The sequence below is a fragment of the Heteronotia binoei genome, chromosome 9 (assembly GCF_032191835.1).
Source record: "Heteronotia binoei isolate CCM8104 ecotype False Entrance Well chromosome 9, APGP_CSIRO_Hbin_v1, whole genome shotgun sequence".
In the NCBI taxonomy this organism is placed as follows: domain Eukaryota; kingdom Metazoa; phylum Chordata; class Lepidosauria; order Squamata; family Gekkonidae; genus Heteronotia; species Heteronotia binoei.
Window position 1 is genome coordinate 91,610,300 of NC_083231.1, and position 20,435 is coordinate 91,630,734.

The 20,435-nt window shown below is 43.1% G+C and overlaps 1 protein-coding gene across 1 annotated transcript in view; it reads right to left on the reverse strand.

Annotated features, from left to right (window-relative positions):
- The window catches only part of BANK1 (B cell scaffold protein with ankyrin repeats 1), a 213,299-nt gene that overhangs the window by 19,386 nt on the left and 173,478 nt on the right, over window positions 1-20,435 (reverse strand). Inside the window, exons 8-10 of the mRNA XM_060247386.1 lie at window positions 14,018-14,129; window positions 12,159-12,455; window positions 8,672-8,935 (exon numbers count right to left, since the gene is read on the reverse strand). Coding sequence (XP_060103369.1) covers window positions 8,672-8,935; window positions 12,159-12,455; window positions 14,018-14,129 — 673 coding nt within the window. The remainder of the gene's footprint in view (window positions 1-8,671; window positions 8,936-12,158; window positions 12,456-14,017; window positions 14,130-20,435) is intronic.

A 20,435-nucleotide genomic window follows, 5' to 3' on the forward strand; every position in this document is an offset into this window, starting at 1 on the left:
CCCTGGCCCCCCTTTAAAAACTCCTTCTGGCTAGGAAGCATAGAACCAGTGTCCAGTTCACAGGGCTCTGACTTTGAACATCATGACACAAGAGTCAACAAAGTCCTCCCTCTGGCAAAACTTCCAAATGACATCCAAACTCTTTTAAATAACATTCAGCTCTGTTATTTCTCCTGCTTAGCAGCCACAGGCCATGCACCGTTCGCTAGTACTAGTATTGAGAAAGGCTCAAAAGTTTTATTTATTTATTTATTTATTTTCAAGAGCAATTAAGGCAGGGGTTTGTTGCAACAGAAGCCCAGATTTATAGCAGTTCCTTCATTAAATGCAAGGATTTGGGCATTTGGTTTGATACTATTACAAAGGATATATCCTTTCAATGGCATGGATCTGAGAGTGAAGAGGCTTGAAATCTGCAGAATTAGTAACAAATCACCACAGGTGTTAAAATGTATCTGCACTTTGTTATTGCATAGTTTGTTAATGTGTACTGCACTGTGCAATCCTATGCATATTTCCTTGGCAGTAAGTCTCAATGGATTCAATGGGGCTTTCTGCCTAAGAAGATTGATAAACTTAGATACAAATCACAAATCATGTTGATGACCTGTGACTGAGCTCCTCATTTTTACAAAATATTCAAATGCCGTCATAGCAGGTGCCTATATTTTTCTACACTGGGGAAACCATAGTTTGGTGGATGATTTATCAGACTTTATTAGTCTGGGAGAAGAATTTGGGGCTTTACTGTTTTAGTGATGTTTTGTAAGCCTCCTTAAGCCACGAAGAAAGGGAGGATAAAATGTAAATAAAGCAGATTTTGATTTTAAGAAATGGTGTGGAGGTCAGTGGTGCTTGAAAGGACCCTTCTTATTGCTCTGAACCAGCTGGCAGCCCCCCACCCCCGATGCATTTTAGTGTGGTTTTTAAAGTTGGAAGAGAAACCATGGATGTTTGCCATAACATGTACTTTTGCTCTTACAGGGAGATGCCATGGCTCTGCAATGCTTGTTGCTTCCATACCATGCTAACACCAGAATAATGCATGCCCAGCAGCAGACTCAACAGCCCAATGACAGCTGCACAAACCAAGGTCTTCTGTGCCTGAGATAGGGTGATGTGAGTAACTGTACAGTAGAATTCTATCCTTCACTGTAGGTATGGATTCAGGTGGGTAGCCATCTTGTTCTGAAGCAATAGAACAAAGGTTGAGTCTGGTGGGCACCTCTAAGATCCTACATGAAAGTTTATTCCCAGAATTAAACTTTGTTGGTCTTAAAGGTACCACTGGGCTCAAAATCTGTTCTGCAGATATGGAAATGAAAAAGGAGGAAAGTCTGAGTGGGCAATCACATGAGGCTCTTTACTGTCTCTAATGGGAGTGTTTGCACTATGTCTTTCTAATTTTCAAACTTCTTTCTGTTTTATCCCATCCTGCCTCCAGGGAGTTCAGGTGGTGTATGAGGTTCTCCCCATTTTGTCTTCAACACAGCTCCGTGTGATAGGTTAGACTGAGAAACAGCGACTCACTGGCCCCAGGCCACCTTTTGAGTGTCATGGCAGAATGGGGGTTTGAAGCAGGGTCTTCTTTTCTACTCTAGGTCGACGCTTGAACTGCCACACCACACTTACATTGGCGGGCGTCATGCTACATTGTTGTTAGGAGAAGGTGGAACTTTGACTGAGAACTTCCAGCTCTTTATTGCTCCTCAGTAGAGGAGCAGTTCCCAGCACCATCCAGATTCTTCCCCCTTGTGCTGGCAGCAGCACCCAATGGTGAAAAGACTTCACTATTGCCCCATTCCCCCCAGTCAGTCTAGCATCTTGCATTGCTGGCTCAGGAGGCAACAGTCCGGGATAGCAATTCTATCATGTCTGATAGACTTTTTTTGTCTATATTTAAGATCTATCAAACACTGAAGGTGATGAAGGTGAGAGGGTAGCCTTAGAAAATCATCAGAAGGAGAAATAAATTGGGTCCTGCACTGGGCTGCATTCAACAATGTCCCTGATTAGGAAGTCCTTTAACTGACAGGCCTGGGGATTTCTGCTGAGTTTTGTGTTGCTGCAGCAATAAAAAAAATTGGAATTACTTCTCCAGCTGTTCAAAGTCAAATTGTTAAAACCACTTTACATTCAATGTCTTGCTGAAAACGATTTCAGCTGGCAACAAACACTGAGTGGGCGAGGTAAGAGAAAATAAATTATTCACTTCTTGGACTGAATTAGGAAGACAGATAACAAGGTTGCTTTGTGGCAGGCTCATGAGCATATTAGGATTTCAGAGTAAAGCAACAAAAATTTTTTTTTGGCTGTTTAGCCACAGTTCAAACTATACTGTACCAGGAGATTCACAAGACCAAAGGTTCAAGAATGCACTACAGTGAAGAAACTGGGTGGAAAATTAATGTTATCTTGGCATGATGCTGCTCTTTACATATCCACACTGTGGTTATTGTCATTGATTAAACATTTACTGGCCAAGCATATCAGGATCTTTCTCAAATTTCACAAGCTAAGTTGTTGCTTTTCCGTCCCCCTTGTTTTTGGTCATCAGATTGTCTGGGTTTGACCTTGCCTGGCCCTGAGGGCAGAGAAGGTGATGTCCCAAATGCCCTTCCTTCAGATGAAAAATGGTCTTAGGAGGCATGTCCCAGCCCAGAGCCCACATCACTCTTTCCAGGCAAGACCCTGGAGGCCACTCTGCTGTACTTTGCAGACACTGATGGTGCCAGATCAGGCCAGGGGATGGGACCACAGTTGGAAGACCTGGGCCGCAGAACACCTGTCAGGAAGGGCAGAGCCTGAAGCTTGAGGGAGGAGCATCTGGTGGGCAGTTTCACCCTCATGGAAGAGAACGGATAGGGAGAGACCCAGAAGCTGGGGAAAAGGAGAGAAGGTAGCCCAATCCATGAAGGAATTGGAAAAGCCTCTGCCCTTGAGGGACAGGGCAGGCAGCCAATTCTGTTGGGCAGCAGGGAAGCAGGGCTGGGTTGGGAGAGGATAAAAAGAGAGCCAACTGCTGAGGTCAAGAAGGAGAGCAATTGGAGCTAGTGCTAGAGGGGGGCGGGACAGGCAGGCAGGCAATTGCATAAAAATAGATGTGAAGAAAGAGGCCTTTTGGAGAAGAGGCATGGCTCAGTGGTAGAGTACCCATGCTGAATGCAGAAGGGCTCAGGTTCTGGTTAAAAGACATAGGAGGTACAGTGAAAGACCTCTACCTACAACCTTGGAAACTCGCTGCAAGTCAGAGCAGACAGGACTGACCTTGATAGGTCATTTACTACCACAACTGGGAAGCTCAGGAAAATGTTATGGAGTTGTGTATGACAGACCATTTTTTGCGAAGAATTTGCAAAAAAAAAAAGGAAGGAAGGAAGGGGAAGAAGAAAGTCATGGCAAAGAGAAAGAAATTGCTCTGATTTGACTAAGGACATCCAAGTAGAGAAACAGTCTTCTGAATGTGTATCATTTGTCATATCAGGCACTGAGGATATAAATTAGATGCACATCCTATTGTGAATGCTGTCAATTGAGGCTGCACAGAATGTACATGGATGAAGATCTCATTGAATATCAGAATGAGAATGTGTGTCCAATATGCACCCCAATGAAGAAGATATTGGATTTATATCCCACCCTCCACTCCGAAAATCTCAGAGCGGCTCACAATCTCCTTTACCTTCCTCCCCTACAACAGACACCCTGTGAGGTGGGTGGGGCTGGAGAGGGCTCTCACAGCAGCTGCCCTTTCAAGGACAACCTCTACCAGAGCTATGGCTGACCCAAGGCCATTCCAGCAGCTGCAAGTGGAGGAGTGGGGAATCAAACCCAGTTCTCCCAGATAAGAGTCCGCACACTTAGCCACTACACCAAACTGAAAGCAAAGCATAGCAGATAGACCACATCTCCTTTTGAATGCACATTTGGATGAACATCTGGATTGCCCCTTGTCTGGAGATGGGAGGGCAGAGAAAACCGGGAATCCTCTGCCAGAGGCCGAGGAGAAGATTGTCAGCTTGTCTCATCTTCTAAGCTGTGAAGGCCAGATCTGAGAATCAGAGGAGGTAGCTGATGATACAAGGATGAATAAAAGGCACTCTAAACTCCCTGCCCCTCACCTGAGTCCTTCCTGCAAGAAGGGAGAAAGGGACGAATCAGCACTCACTAGCACATGGCCTCCAGGGTATCATTGCCACACACATTTTCTCCCAATTCCAGCAAGTAATATCTAGCTGTTCTGCCCTTCTTACTAGAATTGGGACACTAGACTCTGCATACTGCTGTTATATCTCCATTGCTTGATCCAGGAGGTGGCTAACTTGAGCAGCAAGGTTGCAATGGATCTTGGAGGATGCTGCACATGTTCTTTGAAAGCAATGCTTCAATTCATAGGTCCCTTCCATCAAAAAAAAGCCATAAACTCTCGCAGTGTAAAGGAGTCAATGGAAATACAATAAACTCTGAGGAAGCCAATCTCCACTGATTTCAAGCCCTTCCTAGGTAAAGAGAAGCCAGTGGAAACTAGCTGAGAGCTTTGTGACAACATGTGTTTAATATTTCTGGGTGGATATTTCTGCAGTCTTGAGAATAAAAATGGGATTTACTTCTAAGTAGAGTTGTTTAGGGTTGCTCTCAAAGACTATTAGAATGAGGAAAGGCTTACAACAACTTTAACCTATGATGAACATCAACAGTGCAGTCCTAGGCAAAGTTACACCCTTCTCAGTCCATTGAAGTCAATGGGGTTAGAAAAGGATAACTCTGTTTAGGATTGTAATGTAAAAATTATTCTTATTTTTTAATGGATTTTTATATAGAAAATGGTAATCATTGCTTTAAGAACAACTTTTCTGGGGTGGGGGGTGGGGAAGAGAACAGATGAGATGATTTTATATAATATAGTGAAGTGAAACAAAGGAGGAAAGAGCCATTGGGACTACATTTGGAAAATGAATTTGGTGAATTCAGTTCATTCTCTCCAATTTTATTTTATCTGCTTAAACTGCCTGACATAGGATGTTGAGGCAGCAGAGACTGATTTGCTCCATTGGAAACACCACCTGTTATGACAAAAGCTCTCAAATATCATTGATGACATTATACAAGTCTCATTGACTTGCAGGAAACACTGGCGGTGAACGAAACAACATTAGAGGAAATTGTGCTTGGAATGAGAATTTGCCTGTTTATCAGACCCTTGGAATAAAACTGCAGTTCAGGCAAGAGTGGAGCCCTAATGGCTGTAAGGTTAAGACATATGTCTTCACTCCCCCCCCCATCCCATGACATTAAATCCTGACAAATAAATGAATAGATTAATTGGCTTGGGAGGACAGGATCAAAGACTTATGGCAGAGCTGCATGTAAAAAGCCAGGAATTTTTAAAAGGTAGACTGCCATGTACGAAGTCCCCCCCCACTGTTTTCTTTGTCCCCCAAAAATCAGGCTCTTGAGGCTGCTTTTGACCCAAGTGGAGGATTTTTTAAAAGCCTGTATTCCCCCTGTGGGGGTGAAGCCCTTTCCAGTGGGCCTATCCCTGACCTGGAAAGCCCAGGCTAGTCTGATCTTGTCAGATTGTGGAAGTTAAGCAGGGTCAGCCCTGCTTAGTACTTAGATGGGAGACCACCAAGGTAGTCGAGGACTGCGATGCAGAGAAAGGCAATGGCAAACCACTTCCAAAAGTCTCTTGCCTGCCTTGAAAACCCTTTGGGGCCACTAAACATCAGCTGTGACTTGATATCATCAGCAACAACAAATATGCAACAAGGGTGAAATAGCTCCCCCCCCCCCCTCTGTAGCACTTTGTAAAACAGAAGTCAATATTGGTTGTAAAAGTAACATGGACCTTTTTTTTTTTAGCATCAAGTCACAGTCAATTTATGACAATCCCATAGGGTTTTGTAGATAAGAGACAAACAGAGGTGGGCTTGCCTTTGTGTAGCAACCCTAGACTTCCTGAATGGTCACCCATCCAGGAACTAATTAGAGCTAACCCTGTTTAGCTTTCGAGATCTGACAAGAATCTGGCTAGCCTGCCTCTGAGGTACCATGTTCATGGAAGACTTGACTGTTGGAGCAGCTGGCTTCAGTTTTGCAGCAATGTGGTTTGATACAGGCTGATTCTGCACTCACCTTTCTCTGGGGCAGGCTTCTGTTTCTGGGCGGAGCAAAGTGGCAATTTCGCATCAGTTGCTCCATGTCGGCATTTTGCGCGGGGCAAACCCACGATTTGCCCCGCCACAGTGTAAACCTGTTTTTTCAGGTTTACAATGTGGTGGGGTAAATCGTGGGTTTGTCCCGCACAAAATGCCGGTGCGGAGCAACTGGTGCAAAATCGCCAATTTGCTCCGCCCAGAAATGGAAGCCTGCACCAGAGAAAGGTGAGTGCCCAATCAGCCCCAGTATGAGACTGTTCATGAACCATTTCATCCTCCTTTTACCATTCCTATCCCAGAAGGTGCCACCTCATTCCATTTTTCTCCTCCACCTAGAAAATGTACTTCTCTTTTCACTGTCTGGTCCCCATTGGACATCAGGCTTCACAGCTGTAAGCACATTTCTTCAAGCCCAGGTGCCTTCCAGAATCAGAGCAGGCCTTGGATTAAAATTCTGGAATGTTGAAAGGTAAGGCGAGGGGCAAGGACAGGGTTTTGCTTCACTCTCCCAGGCTCTCAATTTTGGATTAAAATGGACCTCTTATCACATTATATATATATATATATATATATAAAAATGTAAAAACATTAACTGCAGTTGGCAGGTTTCTTCATTGGCAATCTTTGCAAAGGAGGCTGATGAGTCACCATCAGACAAAGAGCAAAGTATTCCGCCCCCCCTCGCCCTAGCCCGAGGCAATTCTCTAAGGTCAGTGCAGAGCTATATCACAGATCATTGCAAGCAAACTTGCACCTGTCTATGGTTAAATCGCACCAACTTTAGTCTCCAGGGTAGATGATCCTATGCCAGTAAGGAGTGCAAAAAACATTTCACTATGTGCTAGGAAACAAAACACACTCATACATTTATTTAACAGTTATTTTGGCACTGTGTAATTGGAAGCATATTGAAATAACCTGGTGAAGAATATTAAAAACTCAAGGAATGGGGAAGGGAGCATACCAGGAATGCACACCATCTGGACGCAGGGAAATTTGGCGTTGCTGTGCAGCTTCATCTCATGATGAAATTTGCCCATAACACAGAATATTTATTTAGGTACATTACACAATGGCTGGGAGAGGGGGAGGGATCCCACATTACTATTTTCAGAAGAGGACAACACAACTAATGTGAATCTGTCAGCACATGAGCTAACCTGCTTGTGTTGAGATGTTTATGCTGCAAACAAGCTTTCCCCAAGGTCTCCTGAAAAACTGCAGTCCTTTAAGTGAATTAGTGATCTTTAATGGAAGATTCTCAATACTGTCATCTGCTTTGTTCCGGTGGGATATTGTGACAGTTAAACTGGTACAGAATGGATGTAATTACCACAAGAAATACTCATGGGCCTTTCTGTATGAGAAAAATAATTCCACTTGTTTTCTGCCTACTATAATGTTTTCTGTTTCCAGCTTGTTTGGAGGAACTCAAGGGTATGATTGCCAATTTGTCTACTGCCTACAAATATCTCAGTTCTAGCAGTGGACACTATTGCCTCAAAACATGAACATCAGATGTTGGAGATCCACAAGACAGGAAGGCAGGGAGGCAAATAGACAGGGGAGGAGGGAGGGAGGTAGAAAGAAAGCAACTTTAACTTTAAATGCCTTCTTCAAGCCACTGGCTGGCTTGGCTTGGAGAAGTGATTTAAAGAGAGAAATGCCTTCTCCAAGCTAGCTGAAGGACAGTGGGGGCTTCAAGAGCCACACAATATGTGTGAAAGAGCCACATGTCGCTCTCGAGCCGCAGTTTGGCCACCCCTGCTTTAGACCATCTCAATCATTAGTCCCTCTAGGCCAGCAGTTCTCCAGGTCCCTGAATTTTCCCTAATCCTGGCATCCTTCAGCTACATGTGCCTGGGGTTAAACTCAATATGTTACATATGCAAAACATGGGTGCTGTTGCTGAGCACAGAGGGCCTCATTCAGTATTGTACTTGTGCATTCTTTTGCAGAACACTACTTTTGGCATTGAATGCAAATATAATTTAACCTGACACGATTGATTCACTGTCCCAATAACTGATTATCCACAGTCAAAAACACTGGGCTGGATTTCATATGACACCAGCGAAGGCACTGGTGGAGACACCTTCCCTCAGGAAACTATTGGAAAAGGAGATGCTGGAAAAAAAACCCCATTGTGGGTGGAGGCTGTGAGGAGGCAGAAACACCACTGGCAGACGAATCAGGAGAGGCATCATCACTCGCTTCTGCCTCCACACTGCAGCTCTGTCTTGTACAACGTTTTGTACATGTGGGTTTCCCAGCTCCCAGGACTGTCTTTTCAACATTTACAGGGGAAAACATGAAGAGCCTGGTCCCACCAGTCTGTTACATTGGCAGGGACTGCGATGAAACCCATAATCTTCTAGCATCTTAGCTGTTTGCCACTGCCAAAACTTGAAAAAGCAAAGAATGCTGGATTGAGATTGAAAAATTGATTTCAATCTGAGCGTTGGTCAGGCATTAAATGAAACGTTTGAAGACTGAATGCCAACAAAGGTTACCTTGTGCTATGTAAGGCATGACCTCCTCTTTTACAGGGGCAGATGAAGGACGCGGCGCAGGTGCTGGTGGCCGGTTCATAATAAAGGATCTACCATCTTTTCTTCGTTTTTCAGTAGCACTAGCCAGTATTGCATCGTATATGCTATCATCCAGCTGAGCAGCTGTATATGGATCTTCCTCTTCTCCTTCCTTAGATATATCCTCTTCTTTCAGGCCTTCCAATGCATATTTGTTTTCCTTTTTGTCTTTTACTATTTCCTGTTCTGCAAAACACAGAAGAGCACCTTCATAATTCAGAGCCTAGTGATTTCAAGTGCCTGGGTTGCCAAGGTAAATGTAAACATCAGCAAAAACCCGCTAATGTAAACATTTGTAAAAAAAAATCAGATTGCATGCCAAAAGTCATATATTCCATTCTAAATATGTGTAGCTGAATCTGAATAGATCCCCTTACAACCTCAATTGTCTCTCTAATGTCTGTTAGAGACAAAATTAGTCTTAGATTAAAAGTCTACTAAATTAAAAATAGCATTTCATTGGAATTAAATGTTTTGAACATGCAAGAAGTGCTGTGTAAATGCTAAGTATTACTAGTGTCAATTTATGACAATTTTTAAATGAAAATTTAGAAGCTGGGTTGGTTCTAAGTTCAATGGGAGCAAGTTGCATAAGTGAATTATGCAGTTTTGAAAGCCTCGACCATATATACAAAAATATACTGAACTGAATGTACATGCAGCAGTGTGGATCAGTCACTGATGGCATAAACGTTTTCTCATCCTATCCAGTGCTAGATTTTGAGTCTTTTATTTTAGGTTTCTGACACAGAATGACTTCCATGTAGTAAATACTTTGCAATTCACAAGTAATTCATATGTTGGTTCTTGTTTGTCCTTTCTCACAATATATAATAGTTGGGTGAGAAATTATAGTTTGTGATAGGCAATGATAATATTGGCCTACTACTTTATAGGCCTATGGTTAGGGTGCCGTCAGGACTGAGCTACATAAGAAAGCAGCAGCCATGTTTATTTGTTCACATTTCTGTCCTCCAGCTCTCTATCTCCCTGGCTGCTCCCTCATTCAGGATGCCAGTCTCCAGGCAGGACCTGGGGATTCCCTGGAATTACAGCTCATCTTCAGACTTTTGGTCTCTGAAGATCCATAGGATGCTCCTCTGCTCCTGATGAAGGAACTTTCCTGGGAACAAGGAGTCAAGCACCAGTATGTTTTTTAGCAATTCTTGTGCAGTACCTGTGGTAAATGGCTCTCTGAAATATGTGGAAGGATGACTCATTCCAGTTCCTCTTTGAAAAGAAACTATTATTATCTCCTCCCGAAGATGAAACCAATCTAATGCTTCACAGCAACACAGCACAATTAAATGGAGAGATTCATACAGAAAGTGCTTCTGTGGGATTCTGCTTCATTCCCAGGATATTTACTGGTGCTGCCTGGAATTTGAGTGTGCATCTGTCTGTTTATAGACAAATTTGTGATGCCATAGAATTATTCATGTATGGGGCAGTCAAGGGCCCATTCAGCTTACTTGGCTAGCCAGCCGTTTTAAATTCTGTCCGATAAGTTGGGTTTTTAAAAAACCCCTTCTCCAATTTTCTTGTGAGAAAAGTGGCATTTCAAGAATAACAAGGAAGGGAGGAATGCTCTATCTTGCAGGAGAGTGATATATTTATGATGTGTGGCATACTTATCCTTTGCACGTCTCCCTTTATTTTCTTCACAGAAATGAAAAACAGCATGCCCTGTAAAAATAGCAGTTAAAAGGAGCACACTGGTGTTGTAATACTTTGGGTGTTTCTACACTGCAAAGTTACATCAGTTTAATTGCCATGGTTTCTCCAAAATTATCTTGGCAATTGAAATCTGATGCTGTTGCTGAAAATTTCCTGTTAGGGATGCCTAGCCCTTTCACAGAACCACCATTCTCAGAGTTCTCTGCCAAAGTAGAAGGCTGTACAAACCATTTAAAATGTGTGGAGTCCATCTTACTTATCACTATGGCTAATAGCCAAAGGTTGGATCCCTGTATGGACAGCCAAATCTTCACAATCAGGCCAGCCAAAGCTAGTATCTTGCATACCTGGGGGAACACTCATGTTGGCAGAAAAAAAATATTTTAAAAAGAAAATTTAAAAATGTAAAAGAAAAAATCTTTTAAAACCTTTTAAAGAAACAAACACAAAAGTAATTCTGAGGTAACTCCTACCCACAAAAGTTATGAAAACTAGCAGTTCCCTGTTTGTTTATTTGGATATTTATACCATGTCTTTTCTCCCCAAGGGGGTTCAGAGCATCTTGAAAAATCATTCTCCACTCCTCCATTTTATCCTCACACCACCACTGAGGAATATAAGAAGAGGAGGAGGAGGAGATTGGATTTATACCCTGCCCTTCACTCAAAGTCTTAGAGTGACTTACAATCTCCTTCCCCTTCCCCTCCCCACAATAGACACACTGTGAGGTTGGTGGGGCTGAGAGAGCTCTGACAGAAACTACTCTTGAGAGAACAGCCCTGACAGAATTATGACTGACCCAAGGTCATTCCAGCAGGTGCATGTGGGAGAGTGGGGAATCAAACCCGGATTAGAATCTGCACATTTAACCACTACTGGCTCTGTGTGACTGGCTCAAGGTCACCCAGCAAGCTTCCATTGCAGAGCAGGGATTTTAATCTGGGTCTTCTAGATCTTTTTCAATCTAAGCCTGTGGACTGGTCCAGCTCATCAGTTTAGCCCTGTGCCCCGCTTGCAGAGGTGAGACAGAGGACAACCAGAGACCAGAGAGGCTTCTTCAGTGGTAGCCCCTTTCCTTTGGAATACCCTGGGCCCTCTCAAGCTTACCTTACTTTCCTTGAGGCATCAGGTCAAATGGTTTCTTTTTTATTCATTTTAACTGAAAGATTTAATCTTTTTAAGCTGGTTATGGCTTGTTTCCAGCTTGAAAACTGTTTTGTGAATAGCATTTTAAGCTACTAAATGCTGTTTTTGTGATTTTGTTATGTTGATTTTACTTTATAAGGCACCTTGGGCTGGTCTCTGCAGAGGTGGCATATACATTTTTCTACAGAAAACAAATAAGTATGCATTTCTGCTGGATGGCTCAACATAGAATTACTCTCAATGAAAAGCACAATTGCCTCCACTGAAAAGCATTCTGTGTGGGTAAAATTCCAACTGGGTCTATTGAATTTGATGGTGCAAGTAATCATTTAATGTCACTTTCAATGAATGACAAGCATTCATGTGTGATTTGGCTTGAAATGACACTGTGAAGTTCCATCAATTCCCACAGTTATGGACTGGCCTTTATATTGCTTGTGCGCTTCCTATACCAGCACAATGTCATTATTATATTGTCATTCTTCCTACTATAATCAAATTTTAAAAATAAATAAAATCCTAAGATAGCTAAGACTCTATGGCAAAAATATGGAAGAAGGCATTTGTTTCCCCCAAAATTATGTACCTGGAGACCCACAGAGAGATTCTTCTTGTCTTGGAGTAGTCAGTTGGAAACGAGGTGGTAATGGAGGCCCTTTACTATAGGTCATGTCTCTTGTGTTGGCTTCAGGATCCCTTTCATCTATAGTAGCATACAAGCTGTCATCATCTTGATATGACTCTTCCATGTTCTTATTTGCTTCTTCATCCACACTTTGCTTGGTCATGCCTTCCTCTTCTTCCACTTCTGCTTCAGCTTTCGCTTCTGCTTCATGCTGGATTTCTCTGCAGACTCCAGGCTGTTCTCTTGTCCTTGGACTGTCTGTTGATGTTAGGAGGATGCATTGTTATTCCACTTAAAATACACCATCTGGATGCATTTCATATTTTGCAGATTTTCCACCAAAGCAACAGAAGAGCTGCTAATAAAACTTTTATGAACTAATACAGCAGAAAGCTGTCAAACGTGTAACTCTGGTGAAGGAGTGACTAAAATATTTATTAAATGAACAGTGGAAGCTTTCATTAGATTTGCAACTCTGCTATACAACACATTTGTGCACGTGATAGCATTAGGCTTTTGCCAAATTATTGCAGAGACATTGTGCTTGCCCCTCCCCCTCCCCCTCTCCAATCCTCCCAGCTCAGAGTGCTTGATTCCTTATGCAGCACAACACATACAGGAAAGAGAAGCAAGTCATAACTTTGTGCAGTGGTATGCTTTCTTCCTAACAGACAGTGGCTTGCCTGCTTATCATTTAACATTCTTTAGCATGGGATAAATATTGCCTTTGGGAGTAGCAATTTGAACCACTGTGAAAACTGTGAGGGGTTCGTTGTGACTAGGTTTTCACTGTGTTCAGATATAAACAGCAAACCTACCATAAATGAAGAGACTTTGGTAGGTTATTCCCAGTTTGGAGTAAAAGATATGTCTCATGAATTTCTTTCCACCTGCAGAAACAATGCTTTCCATCCACTGACCTGTCCACCTCTTGATGAAGCAGGACTTTCTGGGATGGTGTCTCAACTAGGGATGCAGTTCAGTCAAACCGAATAAACCCCCAAATTACAGCTGATTCAGCTGTATTCGGCTCCAAATAGAGCCAAATCAGATTCTCTAATGTTATTCAGGGGCCAAATATGACTGTCTGAATACCTCCAAATCAATATTCAGCAGTATTTGGCTCCAATATACCCTATGGGCCACTGAAGTCAATGGCAAAACTTTGAGTATAATGAATAGCAGCTGGGGGGCAGGGGGGGTTGAGATACAGGTTCCAAATTCGCAGGGCAGCTGCAGGTTCCAAATTCGCAGAGCAGCCTCTTCCCCACAGAACCCCCAATTTTCAAAAAGATTGGACCAGGGGGTCCACTTTAGGGGCGCCCAAAGATGCCCAGTGCTTCCTATGGTGGGGAAAAAAAGCAATTAGTCACTGTTCCCTCTGTAATTAGAGTGGGAAAAGTTACTCTGGGGAGCAGGGGGTTTGAGGGAGAGGCACCAAAGTTGCAGGGCTGCTTTAGGTGCCTCTCCTCCACAGAACCCCAAAGTTCCAACTGGACTGGAACAAAGGGCTCAGTTGCAGGGGCACCCAAAGCGGTCCTTTCCCCTCCTATGTAATTACAGCGTGAAAAGTGATTCAAGGGGGCAGGGGTTGCAGTCCTTTAAAAATTGCCACAAGAGCCCAATCCTGATTTAGCCATCAGTGCAGTGGCAACAAGCACTGTAGTCCCCCGCCCATCTGCGTCTTTTGAAGTGCTTTAAAATTAATGTTTAGCACTGGCCAGCAAACTTCACTCTTCCCTGTGGGTGCATGATGCATTACACTATGGCATAATAATACGCAACAGAGCAGTAGCTAAATCTCTCTACTAGGAACTTACAGGAATGTCCATTATGATGAGTTTCTGGGCGCATCATAATCATGTAAACGTCATCTTCAGAATTCACTTTCTCTTCCTCCTGTTCATCTCTTTTGTAGTCATCTTCATGAATCTAAAAAATCAAGGAATACTTAACAATGCAGCCTGTCTGTTTTCTACTTCTACGTGAGGTTTCTGAGTGATTTCCTACCTCTGTTTATGAATTCTAATGCTATATAAGCTAATGAAAAAGAAACTGAGAGAAGGCCTAAGAGTAAAAGGTTTCATTTCCAGATGAGACACTATGTAACCTTTTAATTACATACTAGAAATAGTATTAAGATGTTATATAATTTTAAAACTTAAGAATAAGTAACAATATGTATAGCCAACAACCCCTTGCCTCAATAATAAATATTTGGGGAATATATGCAGGCTCAAAGCAACTTGTAACATTGTTCACTCTTCCACAATATTGAATGAAAAAGATATTAAAGTAACCAGATAATGAAAGTCATTGGTTCTTATCTGGCACTGACTTTGAACAATTCTGGACCATTTTGGTGAGGCATACAATAAGACACGTGATGCAACATGTATGCCCTTGACCAGGGTATAAGACTGTATTATAAGAGGCCTCAATTACATCTCTTAGCCTTTGTCACTTTATTAAACTACCTTTTGGTCCAACATTGATTTATTGTATTTTGTCATATGAGCCTGTATGTGTATATATTTGTTTGACCTCTGAAAAAGACCATTTTAGGTCAAAACGCATTAGGTCAAGCAGTTTCCCATTGTTGTTGTACGGTTTTACTAAGTAAGGAGGCTAATGATGGGCCCCTAAATGCTTTTAACTTTCCGTAATAAATACATGTATTTTTGGTTATGTTTCTATTTTAAATTCTGCTTTTAATTTTTGGCCCTTATTGTATATTAACCTTTAGGTTCTTGATTCCAGTTTTTGGGTTAGGTTTCTTTCCCCTCTCTGTTTTTTCCTTTTGCATCCCCAATGTGATGACATCACTTCTGAGTGATGTCATCACATTGGGGACATCCCCTCTCCCTCCAAGAACATCTCTCAAAGCCCCCCACTGGGGAGGTGGCAGGACCTGGCAACCCTAGTGGTCCTGGATGAGTAGTACTCTCACAACCATCACCATTCCTGTATGTTCTTCTGGTTTATTGCCCATTTTTAAGTTTGACTGTTGGGCCTATTGCAGGGCTGCTAAGAAGTTGGCCTTATTTCATATAGCTCCCAGAGATTTCTAGAGTGGACTGATGTCACTTCTGGATTTCCCATGGAAGTAATGTCAGGGTACTACTGACTGCAGCTTCCCTTGTCCCCCTCACCACCCTCCAGTCTTTCTCTGGTTACGTCTGACAACTGTAGCCTGTTGGGTTGCATGTATTTGTTTAAATTTGCATTGTTTGTGTGTATTTTCCTTTGTAAGCTGATCTGAGCCCCCAGCATGGAAGAGAAATGGGATAAAATCAATTTATTTGACATTACTTCATTTCACAATGCTATGTACAGCTTGGAATTTTTCAATAAACTTTTTTGTTTTAAAGAAAGAAAGATAATGGGTACAGAAATTCCTGAAAATGTTGACTGCTCCTAAGTGGCTGGCTTTCTATGATATCAGCATTTTATACTATTATTTTCACAAAACAATACATTAGGGATCCCCAAATTTTTGGGTGGTAGGGTTACCAATCCCCACATGGGGGCAGGGGATCCCCCAGTTTGGAGGCCCTCCCCCTGCTTTAGGGTCATCAGAAAGTGTGTGTGTGGGGGGACAGGACTGGATCTACGTGTTTTTTGAGGGGGGGCAAAATTAAAAAATGATGCTGCTTATGGACCCATTCTATCTTATGGGCCCATAGAATAGAATGGACTCTATACCCAATTTGGCACCCCGCCCCCTCTGGCAAGCACCCCCTCTGCTCTCCCCTCGATCTGCCCCTGGAGGTGGAAGAAAAATGTCTGCTGGGCACTCCATTATTCCCTATAGAGACCAATTCCCGTAAGGTAAAATGGAGAATTGATCTGCAGGTTCTGGGGCTCTGGCGGGGACTGTTTTGTGAGGTAGAGGCACCAAATTTGCAGCATAGCATTCAGTGCCTCTAGTTTCAAAAAGACGACCAGGGGTCCAATTTTATAAGCCCCCAAAGAAGGTGCTCCTATCCATCATTTTTTCCAATGGAGGGAAGGTATTTAAAAGGTGTGTGGTCCCTTTAAATGTGATGGACTGAACTCTCTTTGGAGTTCAGTCATGCTTGTCACAACCTTGCTCCTTATTCCACCACCAAGGTCTCTGTCTCCACCTCCAAAGTCTGCTGGCTCCACCCCAAAGTCCCCAGATGTTTCTTGAATAGAACTTGGCAACCTTATGTGGTGGGCACAAACACAAAATGGCTGCTACAGGAGGTGGAACCAGCCCAAAAATGTCCATCACAGGATGTGGAGCCACATACATAGGGTATGCCCCATTGCAAAGGACAAGAGAAGTAAAAATATACTGGGAAAGAGGAATAAGAACATAAGAACATAAGAGAAGCCATGTTGGTCAGACCAGTGGCACATCCAGTCCAACACCCTGTGTCACACAATGGCCAAAAAAGCCAGGCACCATCAAAAGGTCCACCAGTGGGGCCAGGACACTAGAAGCTCTCCCACTGTTGCCCCCTGCCCCAAGCACCAAGAATACAGAGCATCACTGCCCCAGGCAGAGAGTTCCATCAATATGTTGTGGCTAAAGTGAGAGACAGAGAAAAAATAAAAACAACACTATGGTGGTAACTTCTTCCAAATTTGCTCAGCCAATCTGGCCAATTAAAAGCCTTAATAAACAAGAGCCCACTTTCTACAAATACTTGGTGGGCACCAGGAAAGGCATGTGTTCTACATTCTAGAAGGTATCCTGAGCTTCAAAGTGACTGCTGTAGGTAGAGCACATCTTATTTCATGGGAAGCTGAAATTAAGAACATATTTTTGGGGAAATGTCACATTGAACACTTTTTTTGGAGGGCTATGGCCCTGTCTCCAGCACTAGCTTTTAACAAAATAGCTTTGGATCTATTTTGACACACATAACGCTTATATCAACATGTATAATGACTCTGCAAAATTTCAACAAAATCCATCACAGACTACATTTGTTCATTTGGCATGGAAAGCCCTTAAGATAAAGATAAATGAAATCTCTCCCTTCCCCACTCTTGCTAAAGTAGAGGTTTCTGCAGCGTTCCCATAAAAACTGCACTCAGTTCTGTTCCGTAATTCATGAATTGGTTGTTACTTGTACTTGATGAGACCAGCTATGTATAAAACCTTGAATGGAAGCCAAACCTTAGATTATTTTCTCTTCTTTGCAAGTGGCCTTGAAGCTGCCAAACTGGAGGTGGCTTAGAGCTTTTAGCCTGAATTACAAAGAGGATCCAGTGGTTTCCCCCCTCCCCTTGGCTACCACCCAGTGAAGAACTGTACATGAATAAATCTCATTGAGATGATTAGACCTTAAGCGAATGTAACCGTGGGATGGTTTGTACCTCTGCTTCCCAATTCAGGTGCCTTGAATACTCTTACCAGCATCAAACAGATGCAAGCCAAGCATGACAATAAAGTACCAGCTCTGTCTCTGATTCACAGTTATAAATTTATTATATTTGGTTAACAGGAAAATAGCAGCAGGCTTTGCAGTCTCACCCAAGACTTAAATAGAATATTTCCCGGCATTAAGCAAGCCATTTCACTCTAATATTGCCCATTGGTATGGGAAAATAAGTAGTATCAGATGAAATATCCCACCAAATTTTTCCACCAGTCTTAATTCTCCTTGTGATTTTTTTTTTAAAACTGGGTTTCATTCTGCTTGCATGCAGGATTCAAAAAAAAAAAAAAAAGGAAATGGGTGTAAAATAGAAATTGTATGCCCATACAGACAACTAATATAATTAATAATACTGAATCACATTATAGAGTACAATGGTTGGGTTCAGGGTCCCCTACCCTGTAGGGCTGCCAATTCTGGCTTGGGAAATTCCTGGAGATTTGAGAGCAATGCTTGAGGAGGGCAGAGTCTGGGAGGAGAAGATGCTCAGTGGGGGATGCAATGCCATGGAATTTGCCCTCTGAACCTGCTGGGCAACTGATCTCTATAGCCTGAGATCAGTTGGAATTCCAGGACAACTCCAGGCCCCACCTGGAGGTTGACAATCCTACAACCCTGAGTAAAAGTCAGAGGTGAGTTGCAGGTACTTCTGATTTCCCTAGCACAATTCAGATTGCAATTGTGGTGCATCTGGACAATAGGCTTCAGAGGTGTTCCCCCCTGAAACAATCTGTGGGGCACTATTTGGCCCACTGAAGAAACCTACATATATATTTGTGGGCTCCCCTAAAGAGGCCAAAGAGTGCCCCACCCCAGACTACCTCAGGTTGGGAACATAGCATGGAAAGACGACACGTGTACATCATGCATATAACTGAAAAAGTCCTTGATAATTTCTGTTTTACGTGAGTTACGTAATTTTATTTGGAAAATGGTCTCTCTGCACCCGCTCTTTTTAGCAGCTCTCCCTAAATTTGAGGCATTCCTTTGTAGAGAGTAGAATCAGCTGTACCTGTTATGAAACAAATAAAATTCCTGTGTCTATGCTATTAGGCCAACGACATCCCCCTGAGAGCCAGTTTGGTGTAGTGGTTAAGTGTGCGGACTCTTATCAGGGAGAACCGGGTTTGATTCCCCACTCCTCCACTTGCACCTGCTGGCATGGCCTTGGGTTAGCCATAGCTCTGGCAGAGGCTGTCCTTGAAAGGACAGCTGCTGTGAGAGCCCTCTCCAGCCCCACCCACCTCACAGGATGTCTGTTGTGGGGGAGGAAGGTAAAGGAGATTGTGAGCCACTCTGAGGGCGTTTTCGCACTCACGTCCAGCCGGCACGACCCCCCTCTTCACCGCGCAGGATCTGCGCGGATTTCGCACTAAATGCCGCGGAGCAGCCGGAAGAGCCGGAAACTCCAGTCGCAAAAGCCGCGCAAACGGAAACTGCTTTTTGGCGGTTTACGTTTGAGCGGCTTTTGCGCCAGGAGTTTCCGGCGCAAAAGGCTGCTCCGTGGCATTTAGTGCGAAATCCGCGCAGATCTTGCGCGGTGAAGAGGGGGGTCGCGCCGGCTGAAGGTGAGTGCGAAAACGCCCTGAGACTCTTCGGAGTGTAGGGCGGAATATAAATCCAATATCTTCTTCTTTCAAATACCCCTTTACATGCACGGGGGAATTCTGACCTAACTGAATGCAATAGTGGTTTCAAGAGGCACAGCTACAGAAAAATGTGTACACATAGTAATTGTGCTTGTTGCATAATGTGAATATCCTTCCATACTTTCAAAAATTCAGGAGAAGATGCTGGGGGAATTAAAGGAGAGGCTTTCCCTGGGAAGCAGAAATTCTCATGGGCCTGATCTTTATTAATCTTCTAATCTTTATCATAGCTATTTTTATGCAATTACGTTCTGCAGTTAATAACATTATTTTTAATAAGCTGGCTAGATATGGTTGTTCAGTGAGAGAATGCTTTTTGTTTTGAAGCCCCTGCTACCCAGTGATAGAATCTTGCCATATCTTAGCATCATGGAATGCTGTTCTCCGCTGACAACATGTTCCTTCTAGCAACTGAGCTCAAGGCAAAGAAATCTCCTAGGATGATAGCTAATTAAAAGAAGGTGCAGATACTCAGTAATGTAAATTGGTCCAGATTCCCTGAAGCTAACTGCAGTAGGGAAATCTATTGTGAAGGAGCAGCTGTCCAGTAAGCTGTGAGGAGAGCAGTAAATTCCTTGGGGATTTCTCACAGCTGACTAGTACTGGTTGAAAAAATGAACCATTAGTAGGGCTTTTTTTTTTTAGCAGGAATGTGCAGGAGCGCAGTTCCAGCTGACTTTATGTTAGAGAGGATTGTGAGGAACTCCAAAGGGACCTGTTGAGGCTGGGTGAGTGGGTGTCAACGTGGCATATGCAGTTCAGTGTGGCCAAGTGCAAAGTAATGCACATTGGGGCCAAGAATCCCAGCTACAAATACAAGTTGATGGGGTGTGAACTGGCAGAGACTGACCAAGAGAAAGCTCAGGGTCGTGGTAGATAACTCACTGAAAATGTCAAGACAGTGTGCGTTTGCAATAAAAAAGGCCAACGCCATGCTGGGAATTATTAGGAAGGGAATTGAAAATAAATCAGCCAGTATCATAATGCCCCTGTATAAATCGATGGTGTGGTCTCATTTGGAGTACTGTGTGCAGTTCTGGTCGCCGCACCTCAAAAAGGATATTAGAGCATTGGAGAAAGTCCAGAAAAGGGCAACTAGAATGATTAAAGGGCTGGAGCACTTTCCCTATGAAGAAAGGTTGAAACACTTGGGACTCTTTAGCTTGGAGAAACGT